Source organism: Anthonomus grandis, chromosome 3 (assembly GCF_022605725.1).
Source record: "Anthonomus grandis grandis chromosome 3, icAntGran1.3, whole genome shotgun sequence".
Classification (NCBI taxonomy): domain Eukaryota; kingdom Metazoa; phylum Arthropoda; class Insecta; order Coleoptera; family Curculionidae; genus Anthonomus; species Anthonomus grandis.
In genome coordinates, this window is record NC_065548.1 from 20,828,221 (window position 1) to 20,854,797 (window position 26,577).

General features: G+C 32.2%; 2 protein-coding genes across 3 annotated transcripts in view; both read right to left on the reverse strand.

The window, feature by feature from the left end:
* Positions 1–9,567: 9,567 nt before the first annotated feature.
* On the reverse strand, positions 9,568–11,722 carry LOC126734318 (uncharacterized). Its single transcript, XM_050437892.1, has 3 exons — positions 11,383–11,722; positions 10,282–11,307; positions 9,568–10,175 (listed from the first exon to the last, which is right to left on the reverse strand). Exons 1-3 carry the CDS (start codon positions 11,720–11,722, stop codon positions 9,568–9,570), a joined length of 1,974 nt encoding a protein of 657 aa, XP_050293849.1.
* A 3,301-nt stretch (positions 11,723–15,023) lies between these two features.
* Positions 15,024–26,577, reverse strand: part of LOC126733838 (early growth response protein 1-B-like) — a 78,917-nt gene continuing 67,363 nt past the window's right edge. For both annotated transcript variants that reach the window (XM_050437251.1, XM_050437252.1), the window contains 3 exons: positions 23,328–24,502; positions 19,827–20,078; positions 15,024–17,371 (listed from right to left, as the gene is read on the reverse strand). In XM_050437251.1, the coding sequence (XP_050293208.1) occupies positions 19,848–20,078; positions 23,328–24,502 (1,406 nt within the window). In that variant the 3' untranslated portion in view covers positions 15,024–17,371; positions 19,827–19,847. The remainder of the gene's footprint in view (positions 17,372–19,826; positions 20,079–23,327; positions 24,503–26,577) is intronic.

The following is a 26,577-nucleotide window of genomic DNA, read 5'->3' on the forward strand; positions in this document are numbered from 1 at the left end:
AACTATAGAAGCTAAGAGAAAAAAGTAGCAAGCTCATTCCTGGCATAGGTTACTTCAAGATGGTATGCGCGGTAATAAATACGTTAAGTCACCATTTAGGATTTCGTCGCGGATTCGCGGTGCATGGTATGCACTCGGCACTGACTTGCTCTCAACCATTCAACGATTTAACACACAGAATCTTTCACGGTTCGCAAATTCCTCTCGCTTGTATCGGAGAACCCGTCGCGACTATATAAATATATCATCGATTTATCAACTTGGTGTGCAATATTATGACCTGCATTGTCATTAGTTTGTTTCTGATTTATTATCGCTATGTTTTAATCATTTAATCAATTTATTTTATCAAAGAACTAACGAACATTTTCACGTTAAAGATAAAAGGTTCAAGAAAAGTGCAATTAAAAAAACTTATTGTACTATATGCAGTGACATTTGTATGGAGAAATTTAAAACTGCTGATATCTTTATTACCAGAAAAGCAACTTGTAATTATAGCAGGTGACTTATATATAGTATATTAACTTTTTATAAAAAATTAAAAAAAACTCAACATTTTATTAACCTATTAAACGCATATGGATTACAATATCCTATTAAAAAGTAAACTAGCATTACAAAAGATAGCAAAAAATATATAGATAAGATCATAACTAATTTTAACTTATTTAACATATTTTTAATCACCTTTTGAAAAAATTAACATTGTCTCTTAATATTGAAAATAGACCAGAATTCATCGAGAAAACAAAATATTGTTTATGGACATGCTGAAGGCATAGTATATATAAGTGGGCACAATTATATCAAATAGAAGACAGTTGTTTTGATGAACAATAAAATTTTTTTGAAAATATTATTGTCTATAAATTGTACAGCCTCAAAAAAAAATTAAAAGCATTAAGAATAACAATAAATCCAAACTTTGGCAGTGTGATCAAGAAATTGGAAATTGCAAAATTAATTTAGATAGACTATATCTCTTAAAAAATACAAATAGTATGTTTAAGGACATATATGTAAAATTCAAAAAGGAGCATGATGAACTATTAACTAACAAAAAGATTAATTTTATTAATACAGCAATAAAATCATAAGCGGTTACAATAAAACAAGGAGTGCGTGGGGAGAGGTAAATGAATTATTGAGGAAAGCTAATGAAAGCAATGTTATAGAGGGTAACAAATATAAAGTTGCAAACAAATTCAACAAATATGTCACCGAAGCAACACCAAAGTTACTATAAAAACAATTACATATTTCATTTTCCACGGCTACTTCATATAACTCTGTAAGTATATATCTATTTGTGATGCTGTAGATTTCGTGTTTTTTACCTTTTATAAAAGTGTATGACCAGCGTCTTTGGTATAATGGATGAATTTTTCGAGTTCTGTAAGTAATCCTGTAGAATTGATTGATGACAAAGAATTTTTTTGCATAGTTAGAAATATGTAAAATAAGCACAGAAGTAATCACGATGCAATAATAACTCAATTAAGTCTGGCAAATTACCTCAGCAACTTAAACTATCAATTGTTATATTCACATATGTATAAAAAGGGAGATAAATTTAATATTGAGAATTATAGATCAATTAGTCTGTTACCTTCATTTTCAAAAGTGTTTAAAAGGGTTATGCGCGATAGAATTTTAAATTTTATTCTTTCTAATAACTTGCTAAGCAAATCACAACATGGTTATTTAAAGGAAAAATCGAGAGTAAAGCTTTGGATAGAGGTGAACTCCCAATGGGTTAATATCTCGATTTAAGCAAGGCTATTATTATTATTACTATTATTGTTATTTAATTATGAAATTTTCAAAAAAAAAATATAAGTTATTCTTATACTATTATATTATATTAGAATTCGTGATGTAACATTAAAGTAGACTAGATCATACTTATCTGGAATTCAACACAAAAGGAGCTAATGGAAAAGGTTATGATAGTGTCTTTTCAGAAATTGCAGCAGTGGTATCGCGCCGTTATTCATTATTTACATGAAAGAATTCAAAGACTTCCATGAGTATAGTTTTCTTGTAATATCCCTCGACTTTAATTTTTTTTAATAAATCAAAGACTAACATAGTACTTTTTAAAACTTAAAAATTTACATTAAACATATTAGAACATATATATATCCGAAGGAAAAAAATAAGATCAGGGGCCGTATTTTTGAAACCATTCGACTTTGATTCGCATACGAAATTAGAGGATTTCGCACGAAAAATCGATATTCGTATTTTCGACCGCTTCGTATGCGAACTTTTTCGCATGCGGTGTCTCGAATGGGTATATACCATTCGAATTTCAAAGTTCGTGTGCGATTCTGCCACTTGTCTTGTTTTGATTTTAAACCAGCTTTGTTTTTTTTTTTGTGAGTTGGTTAAGTATTTTCGTAGTGTTTTTTTGTTGTTTATTGAAAAAAAAATAACAATAATCAAATGGCAAGATTAAACAATCTTGTGCAAAGAAACGACGTCGATGCACTGGAAGAGACTGAAACTCTGACAGATAGAAGGAATAGGATGTACTCTCCATTTCTTGACCCATTTGAAATGTATTCTGATGCTCAATTTAATAAATTATATAGATTAAGCAAGCCTATTGCGATAGAATTGATATATTTTTTATGTGCTCCGGAGACTGTGTAATCTGTCCGCTACTTTTATCCACAAGGTTTGTGCAGTTTTAGCCGAAAAATTGTGGGTGAATTTGCCCGACTTTAATTTCGGGTGCTCTTCCATAAATGAAATTAGTACTTTCTTTTTCTAACTCGACACAAAACCGCAATATTTTGTTTATTTTTTTAATTCATTTAAGAAAAAGTCAATTTGCAAAATCCCAAGAAACGCCATGAAAAAACCTCAATATTCCCTGATGTTTTTAAACTTAAATTTTAGGTTAGGTTAAAAAAATGTTTATCGTCTTCATCCCAGTTGGCATGGCCTCCAATAGCACTCGACTTTGCTACGTTGCCACTACATTTCATGTTCGCATGCGAATGAAATTTCGAATGCTGTTCAAAAATGCACTTTTTAATTCGTGTGCGAATTTTGCCGCTCGACTTTGTTCGCATACGAAGATTCTCGCATGGTTTCGAAAATACGACCCCAGATCTTAACCTGGGACTAACATATAGACTTTATTGCTGGAAAACTAAACAAAGCTGATGTTGGGAATTTTTTCAAAATAAGTAAACAATCAAACTCCATAAATGGTATATTATGCAAATTTTAAGTCACAGGCATTATAGCGTTATGTCCATACGCTATTAAAATTAGTCAAAAAAGAGCAACTAGAACGATTTTAAAGGTTAATTTTAGGAAATCCTGTTAAGGAAAATTTAAGGAAATGAAAATACTTACTATATGTGCTATATATATCCAAGTATGGTTATTGTATTTATTTTAAATACTAAAAAATTTTTAGTTATTGCAAATTACAAAATGCATATTCTATTAGAACATACAACTATACTTTACTATACATATCCCAAACACAAACTTACCATGTATAAAAAAGCGATTGTTGAAGAAAGCAATATTTAAACTCATGCTAAACGTTGAACCATACACTATTAATGAGTATTTTAAAAGGCTAAGTAGATTATAGAGTATTTGTAAATATGTTTATGATGTACTTATTGTATGCCACTATTATTATTATTATTATTATTATTATTATTATTATTATTATTATTATTATTATTATTATTATTATTATTATTATTATTATTATTATTATTATTATTATTATTATTATTATTATTATTATTCTGTTTTTCTCGCTGATAGCGGTGTTGTCAATTTCATCGGCCTGAAGGCAAGATGAATTTTGCTATGGTAGATTTAGGAACTTTCGAACAATGTTGCATGTATTCAGTATAACAGATTTCTGTATAGTGACAATCGTCCAGGAGGAAATACACAATGCGTTAAGGTTTTTGGACAGTGTTAAAGGGACAATTCCAGTGGATGAAATAACTAGAGAGAGTAAATATAGATTATCTTGCCTCCATTGTTATTTTATCTCGTGAGCTAGATCTGCGTATTTAGCAAGTTTAGTGTGTGTCGTTTCTAGGACATTGTTGGTATTTGGCACTGCTATGTCAATTAGAAAGGTTTTCTTTTGGGCTTTGTTTATTAAGATTATATCTGGTCTGTTTGAAGTCAGCGTCCTATCGGTCAAAACAGTTTTGTCCCAGTAGAGGCATTCAGTGAGAAAGTCGTCATTTTTAAGTACAGTTTCTGGTTTTTACTGATAATAGGAGCAAGTTTCGTTTAATTAGATGATAAAGTTTTGCCAGTTCGTGATGAATATTTTTTGCCATACAGTAATGTCGGTGCAGATATTCGGCAGCTGATAGAGATGTGCATCCTGATGTTATTTGTTGAATTGGCTCCGGTACGCGCAAGCATTTTCTACATCGATCGTCGATTACTTTCTCATCTTTAGTAATGTACTTAAGGTAATTTCTTGTAGCAATCAATATTGCCTTCTGCTTCCATGTGTTACCTTTAATAACTGTGTGCTCTGATCTTGTTACAGTAATGTGTTCTGCTATACCTGCATGGAGATTCAAGGGTGTGTATCCGTTATCCTCTAGCACCACTGCTCTAAGAGGTTCCCCTCATAGTGAGGAAGTATTTCTGAAGATCTGCTACTTGTTTTTTGAAGAGAAAAGAAATATCAGTTAGTCCTCTGCCACCCTTGGATCTGGGAAGAGTAAGTCTTTCGATGGCTAACTGAGGATGGTGTGCTCGAAACGTCGTGAGGGTTGTTCTGGTCTTCCTCTCAATCTCCTCTATACCAGTCTTAGTCCACCTAATGACTCCAAAAGAATACGTTAAGACAGGGATAGCGTAGGTATTAACCGTTTTAATCATATTCTTACTATTCAGTTTAGTTTTTAAAATTTGCTTAAGACAATTGATATATTCGTTTTGGAGGTTCTGCTTCATTTTCTTGTGCTCTGTATGGGCTGACTGATGTACGCCTAAGTACTTATAAGTTTCCTCTTCTTCCAGAGCCCGAATGAGACTACCATCTTGTAATTCAAAGTTGTTGGTGTTGTGTTTACCTTTGACAACTGTTTTGCATTTAGTTTGAGTTTTGCATTTATCGATACCAAAGCTCATTTTAATGTCGTGGAAAAATATTTCAATTGTTCGCAGCAATGAGTTGACATGCGTTGATGTCCCATCATAAACTTTGATATCATGCATGTACATTAGATGTGTAATATTATATAGGTTTTCCCTGTTATCTTTAACGGTAAATCCATGTTGACTTTGATTAAGCATATGGCAGAGGGGATTCAAGCCAGACAAAACCAGAGGGGACTCAGGGAATCTTCCTGGAAAAGGTCTTGTTGAGCTTAATAGGCTCAATCGCTAAAGTTTTATTTCTGCAGTTAAGATTCAACTGCAGTTAAGATGTGGTCCAGAAACCCATCATATGTTTTAATAAATTGATAAGCGGTGGAGCGACTTTATAGATCTCAAGGACCTTAAGCAGCCAAGTGTATGGAATGGTATCGAAAGCCTTACGGTAATCTATAAAGGCGGTGTATAGATTTCTCTGCTTCTGTATTGCTTATTCCATAATTACAGTGTCTATAAGTAACTGTTCTTTACATCCTTGAAACCTCTTAATGCAGCCTTTTTATAAGCAGTGCTTATAAATTATTTTTGCAATGCATGCTGTAAGTAGTTTATAGATTGTAGGCAGGCAAGTGATAGGCCTATATTTTGCAGGATTTTCGGTATCGTTATCTTTTGGCAGCAAATATGTTAGTCCTTGCGTAATGTAAGTTGATATTGTGATTGGTTCCTGCAAAAATCTGTTGAAATGACGAGCTAAATGTGTATGAGTGTATTTAAACATATTTTATTATTATTTTTATTATTATTATTATGATTATTATTTATCGATTAGTATAAGTATATATTTTTGCGTTAATTAATCATGTTGTGTCAAATAAATAAAGAAAATATGCAGTTTAATTCAGTTTGCAATTTTATTCGTTATGGCTATATATCAGACCTTACATAGTCCGTCTTACAGCATGATACATATTTAACTCATAGATTGACATTTGAATTGAATTAAAATATACAGATGTGATTGCAAGCATCAGTTTCGTATAAGCAGGCATAGTTGACAATGCTGGCATTGCCGATATTCATAATTTTAACAAACTTTGAGCGTAAAGTAATGATGAACACATCAGACTTTTTACATTAGAGTTGATCAAGTATAACTATGAATTATAATAATGATGATAATGTTAACAATAAACAAGTTGAAGAGAACAATTAGATCCTAAGCTATTACTAATAATTGCAAAATGCTCCTTTTTCCAACACTTGTACACCTTATGACTAATACAAGTAAGTATTTTATTATTACTAAGTAAGACAACTTTAAAGTTTACTTTTTATTTTTAAATTCTTGTCATTTACAAAACAACATTTTTTAGGAAAATTTAAATATTTTTTTTGAGTTGTCTGAAACATTTATTCACTTAAATATTTCAGAACAAATTACATAATTGTTTTCGTTTTTGGATTTCCTTTTAAAACTGCAATAAAGAATAGATATCCGTTACGCTTTTTTAGTTCAAGGCAAGTTAATGACAAGGCGATAATGATTAATAACTATTTAAAAAAAAAAGTTTAGTAAAACATTTTATCGGACAGGTAAGGATGATTTATTATTTCAGCAGTAGTCTCTACTTCTCGAGAAGTTATTTTCAGGAACAGACTACTTTCAGGAAGAAAATAAAAATGTCACCAACTTCTTGTAAGTAACCAATCATGATCTTACTTGCTTAAAAGAATAAAAACAAAATTTTGTCAGATAGGTTAGAATACGATTCTATTTTTTCAAGCAAAGTTCATTAAATGAAGCAAAAGTCTTTTATATTTTTTTTAGTTTCTTTAATTTTCTAGAAAAGATTGATATTACTTTCCTTTTTTTTAGGAAGAAATATACCACGCCTGCAACCTCCTAAGATCTCAACTGTCTAACAGAAATAACCTATAAGTTTGTTAGCGAGTTGAGAACTTATCTTACATTATTTCTACTCTCCAAATAGTCTCTAAGAAGAAATAATTCAGAATTTTGTGAAAGGTCTACAATTTCTTCAACCAGTATCGACATTAAAACTGTATTTACCTAAACTTAAAAAATAACCAATAATTGCAACTTTCTCAAAGTAACTGGTTCTTAGCCTAATTCGTTAAAAATGCTTAATGATGAACATTGGTGCCTAACACAATAGAAATTACTTAATGGATTTGTTTTGTATAATTCCTATTAAATTTTCCAATATATTTTTTTAAATATATGTAATAATTTAAGCTTTGACTATTTTTATGATGACATAAATTTTAAAAACAGGTTTCTAATGGCTAAAAACATACGTCAAAATTACCTTTTTCTATAATATAGATGTATTTTTAGGTTGGGTTTTTTAATTTTTTTTTGTATAATTTTCCCATTTATAAGCATTAAGCTCAACGACTTTTAATAACATGGAAACGAAAGGTATTGATCATATTTTTTTCAATTAAGTAATCAAATATATATAGACGTAATTAAAGACCATAATAAGAAGAATAAAGTCACTTTAACAGTTTATTAGTATTTGCTTGCCATTTTAAGTTTTTCATAAGTTCGAGTTCGATAGGGCTTTTATAAACATAAATTATATCACATAAACATATAACATCTAAATAATGAGTTATGTATTTAGCAAAATCCCGCCGCATACTACTGTATGCAAATTGGCATTGGAACAAATTGGCGACTATCAGTGTTGATTCAGACCAAAGAGCTCAATAGTGGATCAGACTCGACAACTACTGGAGAAGCACTGGGAATTCAATAAACACGTGACTTAGCTTGTCTAAAGCTTACTACACCATTATACGCGACAGTATCTGGATAGCCATGGCAAATATAGGTATACCACAGAAAATAATTACTTCCGCGAAATTATGCATAAACCATAATAGGTGGCGCGTTAAAGTAGGACAGTATATAAGAGAGTAATTGTCGATCATAAGTGGATTGAAACAGGGAGATGAACTGTCGCTTATACTCTTTAACATAGTCCTAGATATCTAGATATGGCTATCAAGAAGACGAACATCACCATGGAAGTATTTACTACCTTTAGGAGTCACGGATCCTGGCATTCGCGGACGACATTGACGCGGTCGGAAGAAATATTTTCGGAGTCAAGGAAGGGCTTCCTAAAAATCGAAAAGAATTGTTAGAAAATAGGCCTGAACATCAACGAGGAAAAAACCAAATACATGCATATTACTTAAAAATTAACCAGGGACAGAATCGCTCAGAATATAACAATAGACACCTATACCTTTCAATGCGTAAATAGTTTAAGTACCTTGGAACCCACAATATGCTCAGACAATGACAACAACAAAGAGATTAAAGCACCAATACACAGTGGCAATAGGTATTGCTTTGCCACGCGAGCCCTCATACAGTCCATAACGTTGTCTTGTGTCAAAACTGAGGGTCTCGATGAAATGATACGGAAATAAAAAGTATAATCCAAACAATTTAAGATAAATATTTTTCGGAATGAGATGGCATTTCTCTTAAGATTCTGTAGGAACTTCCTGATATTGCACTGGCTGTTTTTTCTAAAACCCTAAGTCAAAGTTTTATTTCGGGTGTGTTTCCTAATAGTCTTAAATTGTCCAAGGCTTAATTAGCTTTTTTTAAGATTGGTTATAATAAAGCTCCCTTCAACTATCGACCGTTTTCTCTCTTATCAACAATTTCAAAAATTATTGAAGAATTTGTCAAGGGTCGGATGCTGGGTTTTTTGATGAGAAATCAGGTTTTTTCATACTACTATAAAATAGTTCTTCAAAAGTTCAACCTATCACCTCAGGTGTGCCTCAAGGTTCTATCTTGGGACTTTTGTTATTTTTAATTATTTTGAACGAGCTTCCAAATTTAGATTTCCAGAAAATTTATTATATTTGCTGATGATACCACTCCGTGTGCGACAACAAATCAAAGGAAGATCTACATTAAACTATCGGTTCGGATTCTTGGAGATTGGTGTAAAGCTAACTTGCTGGCACTCAATGTTTCAAATACCAATATCCTAACCTTTAAATGTCAGATGCTTATCTCTACTTTATATTCTGAACTTCTTGAGGTTTAGGAAGTCCATAAATTTTTGGGGATCTCGATTTATTCATCATTAGAGTTGTAGTGTGTGGCGTTCAGATTATTTGCATTTCACGTTAATTAAAAAACAACATTTATTTGCCAAATACAGAAATAAGTACAGTATAAATTATTAAATTAAATAGTATGACGCCATTGCTTGCGTCGTCAGAAAGTCAAAACGAGAGAGACAGTCGTTCCCACTTCTACGCCTCGCGCGGCGCTCTCCTCGCGCATGGTGGCGTCGTGATATGGAAGGGATGCGGTATTGCCAAGCGTTTACAAAAATAACTGTCGACCAGACAACCAGACATATCGCCCCCCTTGAAAGCCTCCAGGCTTTAAAAATCATAAATAGGCAGGACAGCAATCTTCGTAACTGGACGCTTATACTCGCCAGCAGAAGTCCTCACTAATACTGTTTGGACAATACCATCTCCTCCAGGAAATATTTGTACCACTCGGCCAGTTCGCCATTTTAATGGTAGTAATCCATCCTCCATGATGAGCACAAGAACGCCTAGTTTCAGGAGCTGCAGGTAATTCTGCTTCCATTTCGTACGTATCTGGAGTTCTGCAATGCATTCCTTGACCCAACGAGACCAAAAATATTGCACCATTTGTTGCCTATGTTGGTATTTTGATAGTCTGTTCTCTGCTACTCCCAGTAGATCAACTTGTGGGCACGTCGTCAATGGTTCACCAATAAGAAAGTGCGCAGGAGTGAGAGGATTTGGATCATTCGGATTATCAGAAAGAGGACATAAGGGTCTGGAGTTTAAACAGGCTTCTATTTGAGTAATTATTGTAGAAAAATCTTCAAAAGTTAATGATAAACTACCAACTATACGCTTAAGATGATACTTTACCGATTTAATGCTGGACTCCCAAAGCCCACCAAAGTGTGAAGCGTGAGGCGGTATAAAATTCCATTGTATACCTTGATTTGCTAATTTATCCGAAATAGTAGAAGTGTTCTTTGAGAAACGCATTTAATTCATTTAATGCACCCACGAATGTTATCCCTTGATCAGAATATATTTGTATGCACTTGCCTCTTCGTGACATGAATCTGTCCAAAGCGGCTAAGAAACATTCGCTAGTAAGATCACTTACTAGCTCTAGGTGAATAGCCTTGGTAGCAAAACACACAAACAATGCTATGTATGCCTTGTTAGTTCTAAAATTACGTCCTTTGCGATCCCTAAGGGAGAAGGGCCCTGCGTAGTCAACACCGGACACAGAAAAGGGTCTAGAGGGTGTAATTCGTGTCTTGGGTAAATTACCCATAAGGTACTTTGTCGATTTTGCAACAAAGCGAAAACAAGTTAAACAGTCATGGTAAACCTTTTTAATTAAGTTCCTGCCATTGATTGGCCAGAACCTTTCACGAAGTGATGCCAATGTAAGTTGTGGACCAGCATGAAGTAGCTTAATATGTTCAGAATGTGCGATCAAAAGTGAAAGTCTATGTTTAGGGGGTAAAACTATAGGGTGTTTCTTTTGATATTCATAATTAGATTGTTGCAAACGACCCCCAACTCGAATAAGATTAAGAGTGTGGTCAAAGAAGGGACTCAAGGTAAGGAGTTTGGATTTATTAGAGACCTTATTATTATTCTTCAGTGCTTTAAATTCTTCAGAAAATGTCGAAGCTTGTACCAAGCTGACAAGTGTATTCGAAGAATTCTCAATTTCCAGAGTTGAAAGCTCTCTATTAAAAAAGTCAGATTTAGACTTTAATTTAAGGATGTTTTTAAAGCGTAGCACAAAGGCAAAAGTACGAACCAGTTTAGTTAGATTAGAAAATTTGTCAATTAAAGTAAGTAAGTCAATATTGGTATGTTTTTCGATGGACACATGAAAAGAAGTGACATTTCGTAATTCAGGAGTATCAATATTTGATAAATCTACTATGTCGTTTGGCCACTCATCTTCAGTCAGCCAAGGAGGTCCATGAAACCATAAAGTCGAATTTAACAAGCTTAAAGGTGGAATTCCTCTAGTAAGTAGATCAGCTGGATTGTCTGCGGTTCTATTATATCTCCATTCATCAATATTAGTTATGGATTGTATTTGAGCTATTCGATTAGCAATAAATGTCTTTAGACGATGAGGAGATGATCTAATCTAGGCAAGTACTATTGTAGAGTCACACCAGTAGTTCTTAGAGTCCAAAGTAGAGGGTATTGAAGCTAACACAGTTTTAGCTAGTTTTGCTAAGAGTAATGCTGCACAAAGCTCGAGCCTAGGAATAGTCAATTCTTTAAGTGGAGAGACTCTAGTTTTTGCACAAAGTAGTTTAGACGAAAAATTGCCTAACGAGTCCTTTGAACAAAGGTACACGCAGGCACCTAAACCTGGCTCCGCAGCATCAGAGAAGCCATGTAATTGCAGCTCAATAGGATTACCGCAAAGAGTTAGTCTTGGTATTTTAAGATTATTCAATTCCACAAGTTGTTTCCTGTAAGATGACCAGATTGTGAAAAGATCCATTGGAATCGATTCATCCCGTTGTTATCAACCCATGATATTTTAAGCTTCCACAGCTGTTGCAAGATATTTTTGCCGAGATTGTGACAGTAGAAAGTAGACCAAGAGGGTCACAAATCTGGGAAATTGATGATAAAATTGTACGTTTTTTTACGCGAGTGCTAGATTCAATAGGACCTATTTTATATTCTAGCGTGTCAGAAATGTGATTCCATAAAAGGCCCAAGGTTTTAGAAGGAATATCTGTATCAAAAGAAATCGAATGTATTGAGGAATCAGAATTTAAGGTTGGCTCATTTGAAGCCCATTTTTTAAGTGGAAATCCATACTTCATAAAAAGATCATGGATGTCTTCTTTAATTTATCTAAGTTCATCGACTGTTTGTGCGCCGGTTAAAAGGTCATCAACGTAAAAATCACGCTGTATTATGTTAGAAATCTTTGGACAGTCTTTAGCATGTATTTTACCTACTTCCTGCAAAGATCTAGTAGCCAGAAATGCAGCAGAGGCTGCATTTCTGGCTACTAGATCTTTGTTAAAATCGGCTCATTAATATTAGCACGCCAAAGAATTCTCTGAAGTTTACGATATTCAGGGGCTACATAGACTTGTCGATACATTTTTTCAATGACACCACTGAGAACTACAGGATGTATACGATACCGTAAGAGAATTGAAAAAAGACTGTTTTGGACATTAGGTCCGACCATAAGTAAATCGTTTTAAGAAAAACCTGAGTCAGATTTACAGGAAGCATCGAAAACGTAGTTTAGTTGTAGTGTAAACTATCTAATAAAGTAGGTATATTAAATGTCAAAATTTGATAAAATGTAAATAGTAGAAATCACCATCAAAGGGAGTGTGAAATACCAAAAGAAATGAGTGTAAATAGGTATAGTATACCAGCAAAATGTGTAATATATTGCAACGTAAACAAATATCAGTTAAAGGTATTAATTTTGTCACCAAAGTAGCATCAAATATCACGAAATCGTTTGTAAATCAATGTAAAGTACCATCAAAGTAACCACCATAAAGTAACACAAATACAGCAGTTTAAGTTTATTAAAAAAAATAAACAAATAAATCAAACAGAGGCCTGTAAAAGTAAAGGAAAGAAAGTGAGAAAGGAACGCACTAACCTGTAGTGAAATAAGCAAAACCAATCGGTGTTCCCTGAGAAGACGGTCTTGTTGTCCCCGTCGTCCAAAAGGCAAAATATCCAAACTTGTGTCGATTGGGTCGGCGGTCGGCGTTTCTTCCAGTTCAAGCCACAAATAAATGCGGTAAAAGCCTCGTTGAAAGTCCCGTACGGGTGTTAAGATGCAGTAAAATTCCGTTCAGGAGTCAAATCCAGCGACGAAGGACCATAAAATGTAATGTGTGGCGTTCAGATTATTTGCATTTCACGTTAATTAAAAACCAACATTTATTTGCCAAACACAGAAATAAGTACAGTATAAATTATTAAATTAAATAGTATGACGTCATTGCTTGCGTCGTCAGAAAGTCAAAACGAGAGAGACAGTCGTTCCCACTTCTACAACTCGCGCGGCGCTCTCCTCGCGCATGGTGACGTCGTGATATGGAAGGGATGCGGTATTGCCAAGCGTTTACAAAAATAACTGTCGACCAGACAACCAGACAAGAGTTTTCGATTCATATCGCCAAGATAGCAAAAAGGTATTTTGGTCCCTGAAGGTGGTAGATTGTGAATTACGCGCCAGGATTGCAAAAGACCTTTGTTATGCTCTAGTCGAATCTTATCTATGATATGAGCTATGATGGAATTTGCTTCTTTGCTTCTGTGGCGAGAATTTTTTTTTCACATCCCCTTGTATTTCTCAAAAACAAGCGGTTAGAGTTATGTATGACCTAAATCGTTTCTTCATCTTGCAAACCTTGGCCTCAAAAAATATTAACACTACCATCCGTGTTTATTATCAAAACCTATTGTGTGATTTACTATAAATTTAATACAGTTAAAGTTGCAAATAATCCTAATTTTACGAGAAGTTCTCATATTGTACCTTTGCCTATACCTCACCTAACATTAACAAAGGGTTCTTTAATTTATTCTAGCTTAAAAATGTTTAACCATCTTATTAAGATTTTTGTTTTGATTATAATATTTTTAATATTTAAGTATTATACTTGTCCAGATACTTATGGCGTACGCAAAAACAATTGAACTAATTTATTTTCTCAAATAATTCGACAGCTGCCAAATATTTGTTTTCTTCTATGTCCATTCTAAGGCTTTAAATATTTCTAAGTTTTACTGATTACAAATTATCATAATGGTCCAGTTTAGTAATTAAGTAATGACAGATATGATTTTTAATTTAATATGATTTTTTTGCTCGATGAGCACGTCAGTTATATGTTGATCGATTTCCACAGCTTCTGCTTCCCAATGTACCAACCTTCATTAACATTCAGGTTCGAATATGTGAAAGAGGCAGTTACAAAAGATCCAAACATGTTGTAGACATACAAGTGTAAAAACCATCCAAAATAAAGAAGCTGTTCTTAATGCAACCAAAGAGTACCCTACAACAAGTATATTTAAGAAAAATTGCGCACCAATTAAACCTAAATCATGTAACGGTTAGGAAAATTTTGAAAGATAAGCATCTTTATCCTTATCACTAACATCATGTACATACAAGCACTATTGCCTGGTTCTGTGAAAAAGTTACAAATAACTCAATTTTTTTAAATCAAGTACTATTCACGGATGAAGCATGTTTTCTGCGAATAGCCATAATAAATTCGCATAAGAACCATGTATGGTCTGAAGAAAATCCCTATGCTGTATTTGAAAATAATACGCAATAGGACTTTTTGATAAATATTTGAATTGGAATTTTTAGTGACGACTTGATTGGCCGCCATTTCCTTTCCCTAGAGTTAGCGGTGAAGAATTTAGTATTTGATTTACTTGGATTAATGGAGGAAATTCCTCTTAGAGAACAACGTCGCATTAATTACTTGCATGACAGCGCTTCGCCACACTTCAGTGTCGTTGATCGAGAATTCCTAGATAATAATTATCCAAATCAATGAAATAGCAGAGGAGGACCACAACCATGGCCGCTTCGATCGCCCAACATTAATCCTCTTGATTTCTTTTTATGTGGACATTTAAAATCATGAGTATTCAAGACTCCTATCCAAAGCGTGGAGGACTGAATCAGAATTGTCGAGTAATGTCTGACTAAAGGAATATTTTGTTTCGAAATTGACCAAAGATTTAATGAATAAAGTTTATCTAATTCGATTAAATAAAAAACAGAGAAGTCTTATTTTTACATAATTTATTTTATTATTTTGTTGGGAAATACATTCTTTTGACAACATCAACATATTATTTATAAAAGATAAGATTTTACTGCTTCAAAATTTCAATTGTTTTCTTATTTTATAAATAACAACTTACAATCATGTTTATATTACAGTATTGTATTTAATATTTAAAGACAATATCCATGTATTCAAATATCACATTTAGAAAATACGATAAGATTTTACAGCCTTGTGTGATTGAATGTTTCTTTAACATAGAAATAGCACGTGTTTTAGACAAATTTTTTGGTTTTTCCGGTTGCAACCAAAAATTTTGTTAAACAGTTCTAAATAAATAATAAAGACAGTTATAAAATCAAAAAAATATCGAAAAAGCCATTGTGTTAATTAAAAACAAAAATCAAAACAAAGGGGTGCCGATCAAAGCTGTTGCAGTGTCAAAAATAACAAATTAATTAACAAAAAAGATATATTAACACTTTTTAAATTATGTATGTACAAAATATATAGAAGTTAATTTAAATGAATGTATTTACACGCTATTATACATAGTTTTTTTTACAAGGAGGAGGGGGTTATATTTTATACTTTTTTAAATTTAGGCCTTTTTTTAAATTTAAGTGCATCTTTTGTTATTTGATTTTGATAAAATATGTTTTTGTTATAATTAATAGTTTATTTGAAATATTGGCAAGAGTTATCGATGACCCAAGCATCAATTCATTGACCAATTTAATTTTAAAAGACACTTTGTATAAGGCAAACGAGAATATTTCCCAAAATTCTTCATGACACATGGCTTTTTAGCTATTATTAAAATATATTGACAACTAATTTATTGACTAAGATGTATATAAATGAATTTAAAAGTTGGTGCCAGCCGTCCGCCCACACTCAATAAATAACAAAAAAATAAAACTTTTTAGTCAACATTTTCGTTTATTAAAACTAAACATAAAAAAATCTACGGAATGTATTAAAAACTGTGTTATTTGGCATTTAGAAAACATGTTAAATAACCCTAAAGAATTAATTAAAGCTTTTAGTTAAAAAGTTATAAAAACTACTCGAAACGAAAATATAAACATCTCATTACTATAACAAGAAATTTGAAAAGTTTTCTATAATACAAAAATAGGATCTTTAGTTCCACATTTTTTCTCATTAAATTCTTTTAACAACCATAAATTTAGCGGTGATATGGCACCGTGAACTACATCAGTCGAAGTGCAGCTGAAAACTGACATTTAACATATAAATAGGTTTTATTTACAATGGGGGCACAACATTTATAATACTTAGTATATTTTAGATTTACAATTTCAACCATATATTATCTTTTTGGGATAAGTGACATTTTTATCGATAAATATATGTTTTGAGATTTATTACAACTTTTTTGTTTATGTAACATAAACTTTAATGGCACTGAGCTTTTGTACAAGGAGAATAATTTTTACTTCCTAAATGTAAGATTTGCTATCTATTTGGCACAATTTATTTTTCGTGCCAGCCATACATGGCACACACTTTTCTACTTATGGCATCTGGACTCGTTTAAATGGCAATGGCAATTCAAATTCCCTTGATTATTTTTTTATGTTTGCAATAAATTGCCCGCAACACTGTAAATTTAACATAATTAGTTAAAATAGCATATTTAAAAGCAAGTTATTTTGTACCGTGTCAATTTTCAACCCTAAAAACTACAAAGAACAAAATTTCTTGCATCATTAACAATTTTCAGCATTAAATCTAACATAACAAGCACCAATACCCAATAATTCCTCGGCAAATTGCTGGTAAATCCCCAAAAGTATTTCGAGATCATATTTTCCTCTCAGTCATTAATCCACTTTGACACTTTCATCACTACTGCCCTCCGAATCTTCATCGGTCAAAATCGGCATACTTGGCGCAATATTACTAAACTCTTCATTCTCGCCACTATCATCGTCGTTGCTAATCATTTGTCTACCAGTTATTCCAACATTAATATTATCTTCCCTATCATCCATTGGCAAGAGTGAAATACTGGTACGTATTGCAGCCCCTGTTGACATTTCCTGACCTAGCGAGAGCAAAGTTGGAGTGTCCGGAACAGGGGTAGTTGAGCGATTTTCAAAAGATTCTACCGATGTGCCAGTGTCGTCGGCATTAATATGAAGACCTTCTCTAACTTCATCGTCTGCCGCTAAGTCAGCAGAAAGTAAAGGTTCGGATGGCATATTTTCAATTTGGATGAAAACTATCTTAGGGGCATCGCCAGGTAAGCTGCTAGTGGCAACGCTGGATAAATCACAGTCATCTTGAATCAAAATAAAACAGTCACCGACCGGAACCTGAAACAAAGGAGGGGGCAATTAATTTTTTGTTCATTCAAAGGTATAGATAAATCAATAGTGAATTAAGAAATGACTTAATATAATGTTATTGGTTTGTGATTTTGTATGATATTTTTGTTTTATATGGTAGTGTTGAAAAATATAATGGATTTTTAGAATTTTATAAAATTAATAAATCGGTACTCAGGTATGTATTACAGCTTCTGCAATACTAAATATTAGAGATAACTTTTACAATGTCTCTTGATGAAAAATTAGCATCGAGTATGATAACCCTTGATTACTTAAAAGCTGTTGATATTATTAATGATGAACCTTTCTATTCAAAAGTATTCTACTATGGCTTTCATATTAAAACAATATTTTGTTTAGATCATCTTTTCATCTCCAATAGGTTGTCAGTGCTTTTGTTTTGTATTCTACCAATTTTTTTAAGTAGCTTTCATATTGGATTCTAACACTTGCACAAGTACATAACTTGAGAAATAATTCAAAAAAGGGAAGTTTTTTTGTTGGGATTAGATCAGAAGTCAGTTCGAAAATCGACTTCATTTGCTTTCAGATAAGATAGTTTTCGGAAACTGCCAGCAACTAGTTTTTATATTTACATGTCATGTTGAGATCTTTTAACTGTTGTATGCAAACAGGAATATACTAAATTTTAAGATAAGAAAAGAAAATATAACTAAATAAATTAATAAATATAACTAGATAAATTTTAAGAAAAGCTTCTATTTTAGAAATTTAGTTGTTGTCTTCTAGAAAGAAAAGAGGAGAATTTTTTTTATAAGATACTCATTCTATTCTTTTCGTTCTCGCAGATGCTGAAAATTTAACTTCGTTTCTTATCAGTTGGTAATTAAATGGAATACCTTTGGCTATTACACTAAATAAAAGTATCAAGCCAGTATTAGGTAGGATTAAAGAGCCTCCAAGAGTTTTTTTTTATGCGTAGACCTCAGTGAAAAATTTGGTTTTAATAGTTCTTTCCATAAGTATCACAATCTATATATCATATAGAACTAAATTTGGTTTATGTATGTGTAGGATTTGGTTTGGAGTCGAGATTTTTGTAGATATTGCCAATATCAATAAAAATATTTTATTAGACATTAAACAGAATTTTTTACAACCCTAAATGGGATCTTTTTCTTTGCTTGGCAGTCTACAACTAGTCAAGAAAACTTTAAGCTTAAAACTCGACTTAACCTAAAAATGGAAAAAGCAGCAAAAACATTTTGCCCATTTTTAAAATTACATAAGCACTTCAATTATTTTCTCTTTTAAATGACGACAAAATATCTTTTTTCTGCTACCGTGCGTAAAGTACTCACTATTATTATTGTTATTTTTAATTTTTCTTCTTTTCTTCGGTAGTAGAACGAGTTGTCATGTTTATTTGACATTTAATTTATAATTTTTTTACGTTTTTTTTACCGTAAAGTCATTTAAGTGCGTCAAGTAATTTGGTATTTTTTTATTTTTTTTTACTTTTTCCTCGGTAGTAGAAAAAATTTTATGTGACATATGTGTAAAATGCCCTTTTTCATTCATGGGATTTGCCATTCATAAAGAAAGGACCATTTTACAAACTTGTTACATAAATAACTATTTTTTACTGCGAGTTTTTTTATTTTAAGTTAACAAATTTCCCAATTTACGCAAAATCATACAAATTATATGAAGGTAATATAAATTTTAATAAAACTTAATTCTTTTGATATTTATTGTCATCCTTGTAATATACAAAAAACAATAAAGTTAATAGAATTTGATATACTATTTATATTTGTTTATCTAAAAAGTGATTAAAGTCATTTAAGCAAACTGAACGTGAGATTAAGACTAGGAGTGTTGTACTCTAGAGGCAAAAATACACTAAAAATAAATCTACCACATGTATGTGTATGCACATACATAACCTCAAAACTGTGTAAAAATACGTTTTTTGCACAACCAGCATGAGATATTTTAAAATTGTGATATGATATATCAACTTTACGATCAGGGTTGGATTCAGTATATCGAAAACCTTTGGAAAATCGGGTTTTTAGACAAAAAATTAATAAAGTAGGTCTCATTTTGTAGTGAGAGTGATTTGGTTAAAATTTAGCTAGAACTAATTTTTTTCACTTTTTTAAAATACTACCAATACCACGAAAATGTCTAAAAAGAAGCATATAATTTTAGTTTGAAGTCTTTTGTTTAAAAAAAAATAATTATCATACTCGTCTGACAAACATATGATGCAGCTTTTTCTATTTTTTTAACTAATTTTAAAACTGGTTTCAACGTAACAATCAAAAACTTCAAAAACTATTATGTGTGTAAATTTGTAGAATGAGTCTTTAATAGGTTTTAAGTATTTTAAGTATTTCAGGATAATCAAATACGTGTAAGTTACGAACTCAGCCATTTTTTTAATGACTAAGATATTAGTTTAGATACCTACCCGATCGGCGTTAGGCAAATCTCACAGAGGCGCGTGGCTGATCCTCTCAAGTCCACTCGCGTCCTCACTGGTAACTGTATGTGAAGAGGACATTTGGTGAGGATGCATGTGATGGTGATGATGGTGCGTGTGATGGTGCGTCGGCGACGCCACATGAGACGATATCGTCGAACTATTGTTATTGTTTGTCGACGTGGACGTAGAACTCGAGGATAGTTTGGACTCTTTTTTCATCCGCTGTTTGAGGTGAACCTGAAACAAAATGCAGGTATATAAGTTTGAACTTAGACAAACAAATTTAATAACACATGATTTTAACTATTTAATTATGTAAAAGTTAAACACAGTCATTATATAAAATAGAAATCTTATAAGATAAGACCACGCTTAAATTAACTCCTATTCGCGTAAATACACGTTAAACATGGCGGATCGAGACTGAAATTGCCACCTGAAAAACGACTAAATAAGCTGTTTTTAATAAATATTTATTACATCTAATAGAGGTTCATTATCGGGAATATATTGACAGATACTAATTGGCGAGCATTTCACGCGAACTGAACTGCAATCCGACGGATGCCTACTGCGGAAAAATCGCCGATTAATTAATTCAATACAAGAAATAGAGAAGTTACGCAATGGATCTTATCTTGAGCGGTCTATATGTATAATCGTAATGCTTATGAATATACAGTGGCGTACCAAAAAGTATAAAGCAAAAATAATAATTATTCCTATTAATAATTTTGGTCTTAAATTGTAAACCCAGTGTTTTAAAATTATAAAGTCATATATAGTTTTAAATTTAGCCATATAATTAAAAACATATTGAAGTAAATGATTGGGACTTGTTTAATTTTTAGATGCAAAACTTAAGTCGCTCGTATTACCTTTTTGGTACTTTCTATATATGCTTTAAATTTAAATTAAGCTTCAAATATTTTTAGTTACGCGTATATCGTTATTATAAGATATATATAAATGTAAATTGCAGACAAGAATGCTCTAAATTTTTAAACCTTTTGTCAAATATATACTTAATAATACTATTATTTAGTATACAAACATATTTTAATAAGTAATTTTTTAATTTTTACGCATAACTTAAATGGCTTTTATAAGCTGTTTGTTATCAATTCCATAGGCTTTTAATTCTTGTTGTTTTAATAGACGTACTATATTTGCCATTACAAAGTGGTTTTCAAATACGTATAAACTAATGAAAATACTGCGTTTCCGTTATTTGGTCTTCAGATTTTTAGCCCAAGACAATTTTTTTTCAATAGCTTTGGCACTATTTGGAGTAAATGATATTTAAACTAAATATAATTATGAACTATTTATAAGTATCATAAATAGGAAAAGCTATTTTTTAAATTTTTATTCAGGTAAGGTCTGTATAATTAAATATATTTGGTCAGTAAATAATTTAATTTTATGTTTTTAAATGGTGATATATCTCAAATTTCAGAGCACTAAAAAAGAGCAAGGATTTCATGCTGTTTTTTACTTCTTATTTATACAAAAACATTTTTTAAAAATGTTTCAATGATGATTATTTTTAACTATACATATTTAAAAGTAAATATACGTAAGTCTTCAGAATTTATTAAAAATTTTTATGCATAACTTAAATGACTTTTATTATCTTTTTGTTAATATTTCTTTAGATTTTTAATTCTTGTTGTTTTAAACAGACGTACTATATTTGTCATTCTAAAGTGGCATTGAAAAAGTATATATTAATCAATAGAATGGTTTAAAAACACTTGATAATGTTCTGTTCATTAATTAAGTAATTATTATAATAATGAGCACTTTTATATGTTAACAAAACTACTATTTTGGTCAGGTATTTTTATCTTTAGCTTTCCAAAATTTATATGATATTTTGGTTCTTTAATAACTTTTAAAATACTTGTAGTTAAAACTAATCATTCTTGCTATGTTTTAAGTATAAAACTGTTTTATTCCTACATATGTATAATTATTAATATATTTATAATGTATTTATGTGATAAAATAAAGGCTTAGTATATTTGCAAGAGCTATAGTACATTTACATATATTTCAACAGAAATATTTGTAATTAGTTATTATAATTAAATAGTGAAAGCTTTAATTTTTTTAATGAATATTATTGCCTGTATATATAAGCTAAAAGATAAGCTTATATACGCTACTGTTGGTATTAAAACCTCGTCAGAGACAAAAACCCACATACTTAAATCATGGTAGAAATTATTGGCAATTGATTACTTGGAATTTTAAGAAGGCAAGTTTTTTCGTCGCTTATTTAACTAATGAATTAAACTTGTTTAAGTTATGAGTGTTTTTATAAGAAATTTATATACTAATACCTCTCTAATAATTTGTAATTAATTTCTTTAAAAGACAATTTTGATTCTGCGTAGATAATAAAAAAGCCATGCCGAAACCTGCTAAATATAAAGCTTTTAAAAATAAAATCACTCATTATGAAGTTTTATTATTTCTTAATTTTATCAGTCTACGCTCTGAGCTTTTAAGTAAACCAACAAAAGTCACATTAAAATGCATCCAATTTATTTTATCTACTCATTATGTCACTTTACACTTTGTGAACAGTTTTCTTATCAAAAAACGCGTTGTTTAAATGTACCTTCTTCATCTCCTTTCTTCATTTGACCGTTACCTTTTTATGAAGAAAACATAAAAGCTTACAATTTTAGTATCCATAGGTCCTTGACTCTTTAAAAACTGCAGACGATACAAGGCCTTACATTGTAACTGGCAGTAAAAAAAAAGAAGAATTTTAACACCTGACGTACTAAAAGCGGCCCAGTGACGCAACAAATTATCACATAGGTACCTATTTGCGCCACGGCAAATTGAAAAATCAGATATTGTTTTAAATGACAGCCTCATTTGTTCGCTGTTCAATTAATTGCTGCAACCAGTACTAATATTGATTTAAGTTATCCTTGAACAAAAAATGGGCGTACCTCTGTGTGCAAATTAAAATAAAATTCCTGGCAATTAATCAACTAAACAGATTACGCAGATTAATCGGGTTTACTGTGTGGTTTTCTTCTTTATTTATGCTGCATTTAACAAAACGATATTCTTTGGTTCTTTGCATATAAGTTGTTTATTTGAATTCTCCTGATAGAAGATATTATAGCATTAATCAAGATGAAGACCACATCATATAAAACTAAAAAGGAATCCTAAACCTGACAGCAAACTAATTATTGGTAAATCAGCATCCAGACCGATTAAAAAACATCTTACTAAGGTTTACCAAGTATCTCCCAGTGGGTACTAAAATAAGTCTATTTAGGTGTGTAGCTATTTAATACTATTTAGTGTCTAACTATCTAACCATTTAGGTGATTAATAATTACTACTTTAGGTATATCGATTATGATAGATAATGACCAATTTCAAAAAATATTACTTATTACTAAGACAGCATTTTGATTAAAGTAGCAAGCTAATCTATAAAATCAGACTCACCTTTGCATGCCTCTTCTTCTCGTCACTCCTCGCAAATTTCCGTCCACAAACGTCGCACGAAAACGGTTTTTCACCGGTATGAGTTCTGATATGCGTCGTGAGATGATCCGACCGCGAAAAACTGCGCATACAAATCCGACATTGAAATGGTTTTTGTCCTGTATGGATACGAATGTGTCGCGTTAATTCGTCCGATCTCGAGAACCGTCGGTCACAGTTTTCTACCGGACAAGCATACGGTCTTTCGTGTACCGGAGTTTTACTCGGCCTGTTTGGGTACTTTCGCGGTTTTACGGGCACTAACTTGAGCGGAATCGGACTTTGCTGGTAAACCTGCGAAAGTATCTCATGCCCTTTTGACGTTGATGGATTGTACTCGGCAAGTTGTACGGAACCGTATGGCGCTGATCCTTGTTGCATCTCACTGCCGCAGCTCGAAAACGCTGGCTCTTGTTTTGGTACTAGAGTGCTCGTGCCAGGTACTAATGAGCCCTGAGGTGAATACTCTTGGGTTTCCCATTGGTATTTTGCTGAAGGGGCAACGATTGATTGCCCTACCCTTGAGTAAGTCAAATCGGTCTGTTGCATCTCCAACTGAAGTGAAGTAGTAGTACTTGAGCAACTCGAATAACTCGGTGGCTGCTTAAGAGTTAAACTAGGGGAACAGTCCATGCTTAACATAAGCTGTTCAGCCCCTCTATCATCATACTGTGGCGCTGCTGGTGAGGGAGTTGCACTAGAATATTGTTGCGGACTCTGACTGGATTGACTCCCGGTTCCTTGTAAAAAACCAAACATTGATGGGTACATGGGCTTATCTCCACTGGACAGCAACCACTGTCCAACTGCTGATGGACTGTGGCCTAAACCCTGCTGTCCCATCCCAAGTGGACTTCCCTGTTGTTGCATCTGAATATTATTTTGCATTCCTGGACTGCTTGCACTAGTGTATACTGATCTGTGTTGTTGCATCTTAGCCATGTTATTATTGGTCGAATGATGAGGATACATTGTGCTAAGTGTGCTATGATTAGTACTGTCTTCTTTAGGACTAAGTGCAGACTCTTGGGGAGTCGCTCGCTCTGTGAGGTGCGAACTACTGGGTGAGTGATGAGGAGAAGTTTGGTGAGGCTGGTTCTGGTGGTCGATAGAGAGTTCTTCTGGGTCAAGAGTACCTGAAAAAATTAAATGATTTGATAAATGTTAAATGTGTTACGCGTAAAAAGCGATATTTAAAACTAAACAAAATACTTTTGCTACGCTGACACTTTTAAAAACTAAGGAGTCTGGCAATAATGACTTAATGAAAACAAACGGATAAGACTTTGAAATATGAGACAATTGCGGTCATGGAAATACATTAATGCTATGTGATCTAGCCGATTATTTATCAAAAAGTTGGCGAAAACTTACCGAACCAGCTGTAATTCCATTCATATAATATACAAAGGATTTTCAAATATATCATGACAGAATTTTATTTAGCATTGTTAAAGTAAAATTAATGGTTAGGTAATTACTCCTTAGCAAATGGTAATAAAAATAAGTAATTTGAAAATTTCTGAATAAAAATAAAGTTACAATAAATTCTTTATACCAAACATACACAGTAATTTTTTACAAGTAGGTAAGTATTTTAAAACAATGATCGTATGTATATGCTACTTTTATGAAATACATAATAATATGCATTAAAACATGAAGTCAGCCGTTAAATGTTAAAAGCAATTAAATTTTTTACGGGATTTATATGAAGCAAGCGCAATAAATATCAAATTTTTCTCTGGGGACTTAATTGGAAGACCAGCAATTTTGTACTTTAAATTCTAATATAATTGACGAGTCAGTCTATAACTTGCATGTCAAAATAATGATAAGGCATCACTTAAACCTGAATATTGCATCTTAATGAAATTGAATTATTAAAAACGGTTATATTTTAAGGGGTTTTATTATTTCTTTTTATATCTGTAGTAGTTAAAGCGACCAATACCAACATCTATTTAGTCAATTTTAATTAGTCAGCAGCTTTCTGACCACCTAGTTCTATCAACGTTTGAAAGAAAAATTATTTTTTCTCTGTTATCCCAAAGAATATCTGTTTATCCCAAAGAGTATCCTATAAAAGCAATCCCCAATGATTTCCAACTGTTTCAAGGACTATCATCGTGCCACTGAGGTCATAGACTGGCGCACATACGAAAATCGATAAAGGCTAACCCTGGTTATACTCAAAATACAAATCGATATAGTCTATGCCGGTTTAGTCCAGTAGATAGATAATTTAATAATTACATTGAACTTGACAATGTATCCTTCGAAGCAGTCTTTAAAAGTATTTGTTTGCTCGGCTATATTCTAAAAGACAGTATTCTAAATTTCTAATATAATAATATATTTCCGTTGTTATTTAGTTCTTAACTACTAGATCAAAATACGAAGCGTTGTTATCAATGAAGATGTACCAACTATCAAAACATTTAGAAAATTGAATGCCGTGCTTGAATGAATCGAAGTTCCATTCAGTCAAAATATGAGTTTACTATCAAGACCTAGGACAAGCATATTGTAGGGTCGCCCACATAAAATTATGTTTGCTTTGTGCACAAGCCAACGCGTAGGTATCGTATAATGTTTAATTGCTTGGAATATGATGCATTTTTGATTTTCCTGGATATTGGCCGATTAGTTTCTTATTAACTTCAAGTGATACGATCCAGATGCAGTACTGATTTTGATTTAGGGATCTCAAGTTGCTAAAAGTTTAATTGTTTTTTAATTAACCGTGTGTATACATAATACTTATCGTAATAGGTAATAAAATTCTTTAATTTCCTTAAAGATAATCGTTTCAATGATTTTTGTCGATTATATTACCGGTTATTTTTTTAAGAATATTATAAAACTTATTGCAGCCCTTATATTTTTATCATGATAAACACCGTTTATCATCTTCCGCCCTTTTCTCTCGTTCAGCATCGATTTTTGTAATTTCCAGGCAGCCTTTAAACATTATACTTGACATTTACACGGTGAACTCCGACAGGGAGGCGCCGCCATGTTGCATATAGTAACAAAACCATGAATGAACGATTCTAAAGAGATGAATGGAACTCTAAAGGGGGCTGCTCGCTGCTCTGTTGCTGCAGCAATTTCAGGGTTAGCAAGGTCATAATCCGTCCTGTTGCTTGCCGATCGATAGTTTGAGGATATTCCAGTTGTTATAGGGGTATGGGTTCTTTTACGTATT

Excerpts from the sequence above, each read along its gene's own strand:
- LOC126734318 (XM_050437892.1), bottom strand. The coding sequence starts at position 11,722 with ATGGATCTTTTCACAATCTGGTCATCTTACAGGAAACAACTTGTGGAA. Across the intron at positions 11,308-11,382 it reads GGACTCTAAGAACTACTGGT|CTCAAATACAATCCATAACT; the intron begins GTGACTCTACAA and ends CTAATCGAATAG. Across the intron at positions 10,176-10,281 it reads CAGATTCATGTCACGAAGAG|CAAATCAAGGTATACAATGG; the intron begins GCAAGTGCATAC and ends CGGATAAATTAG.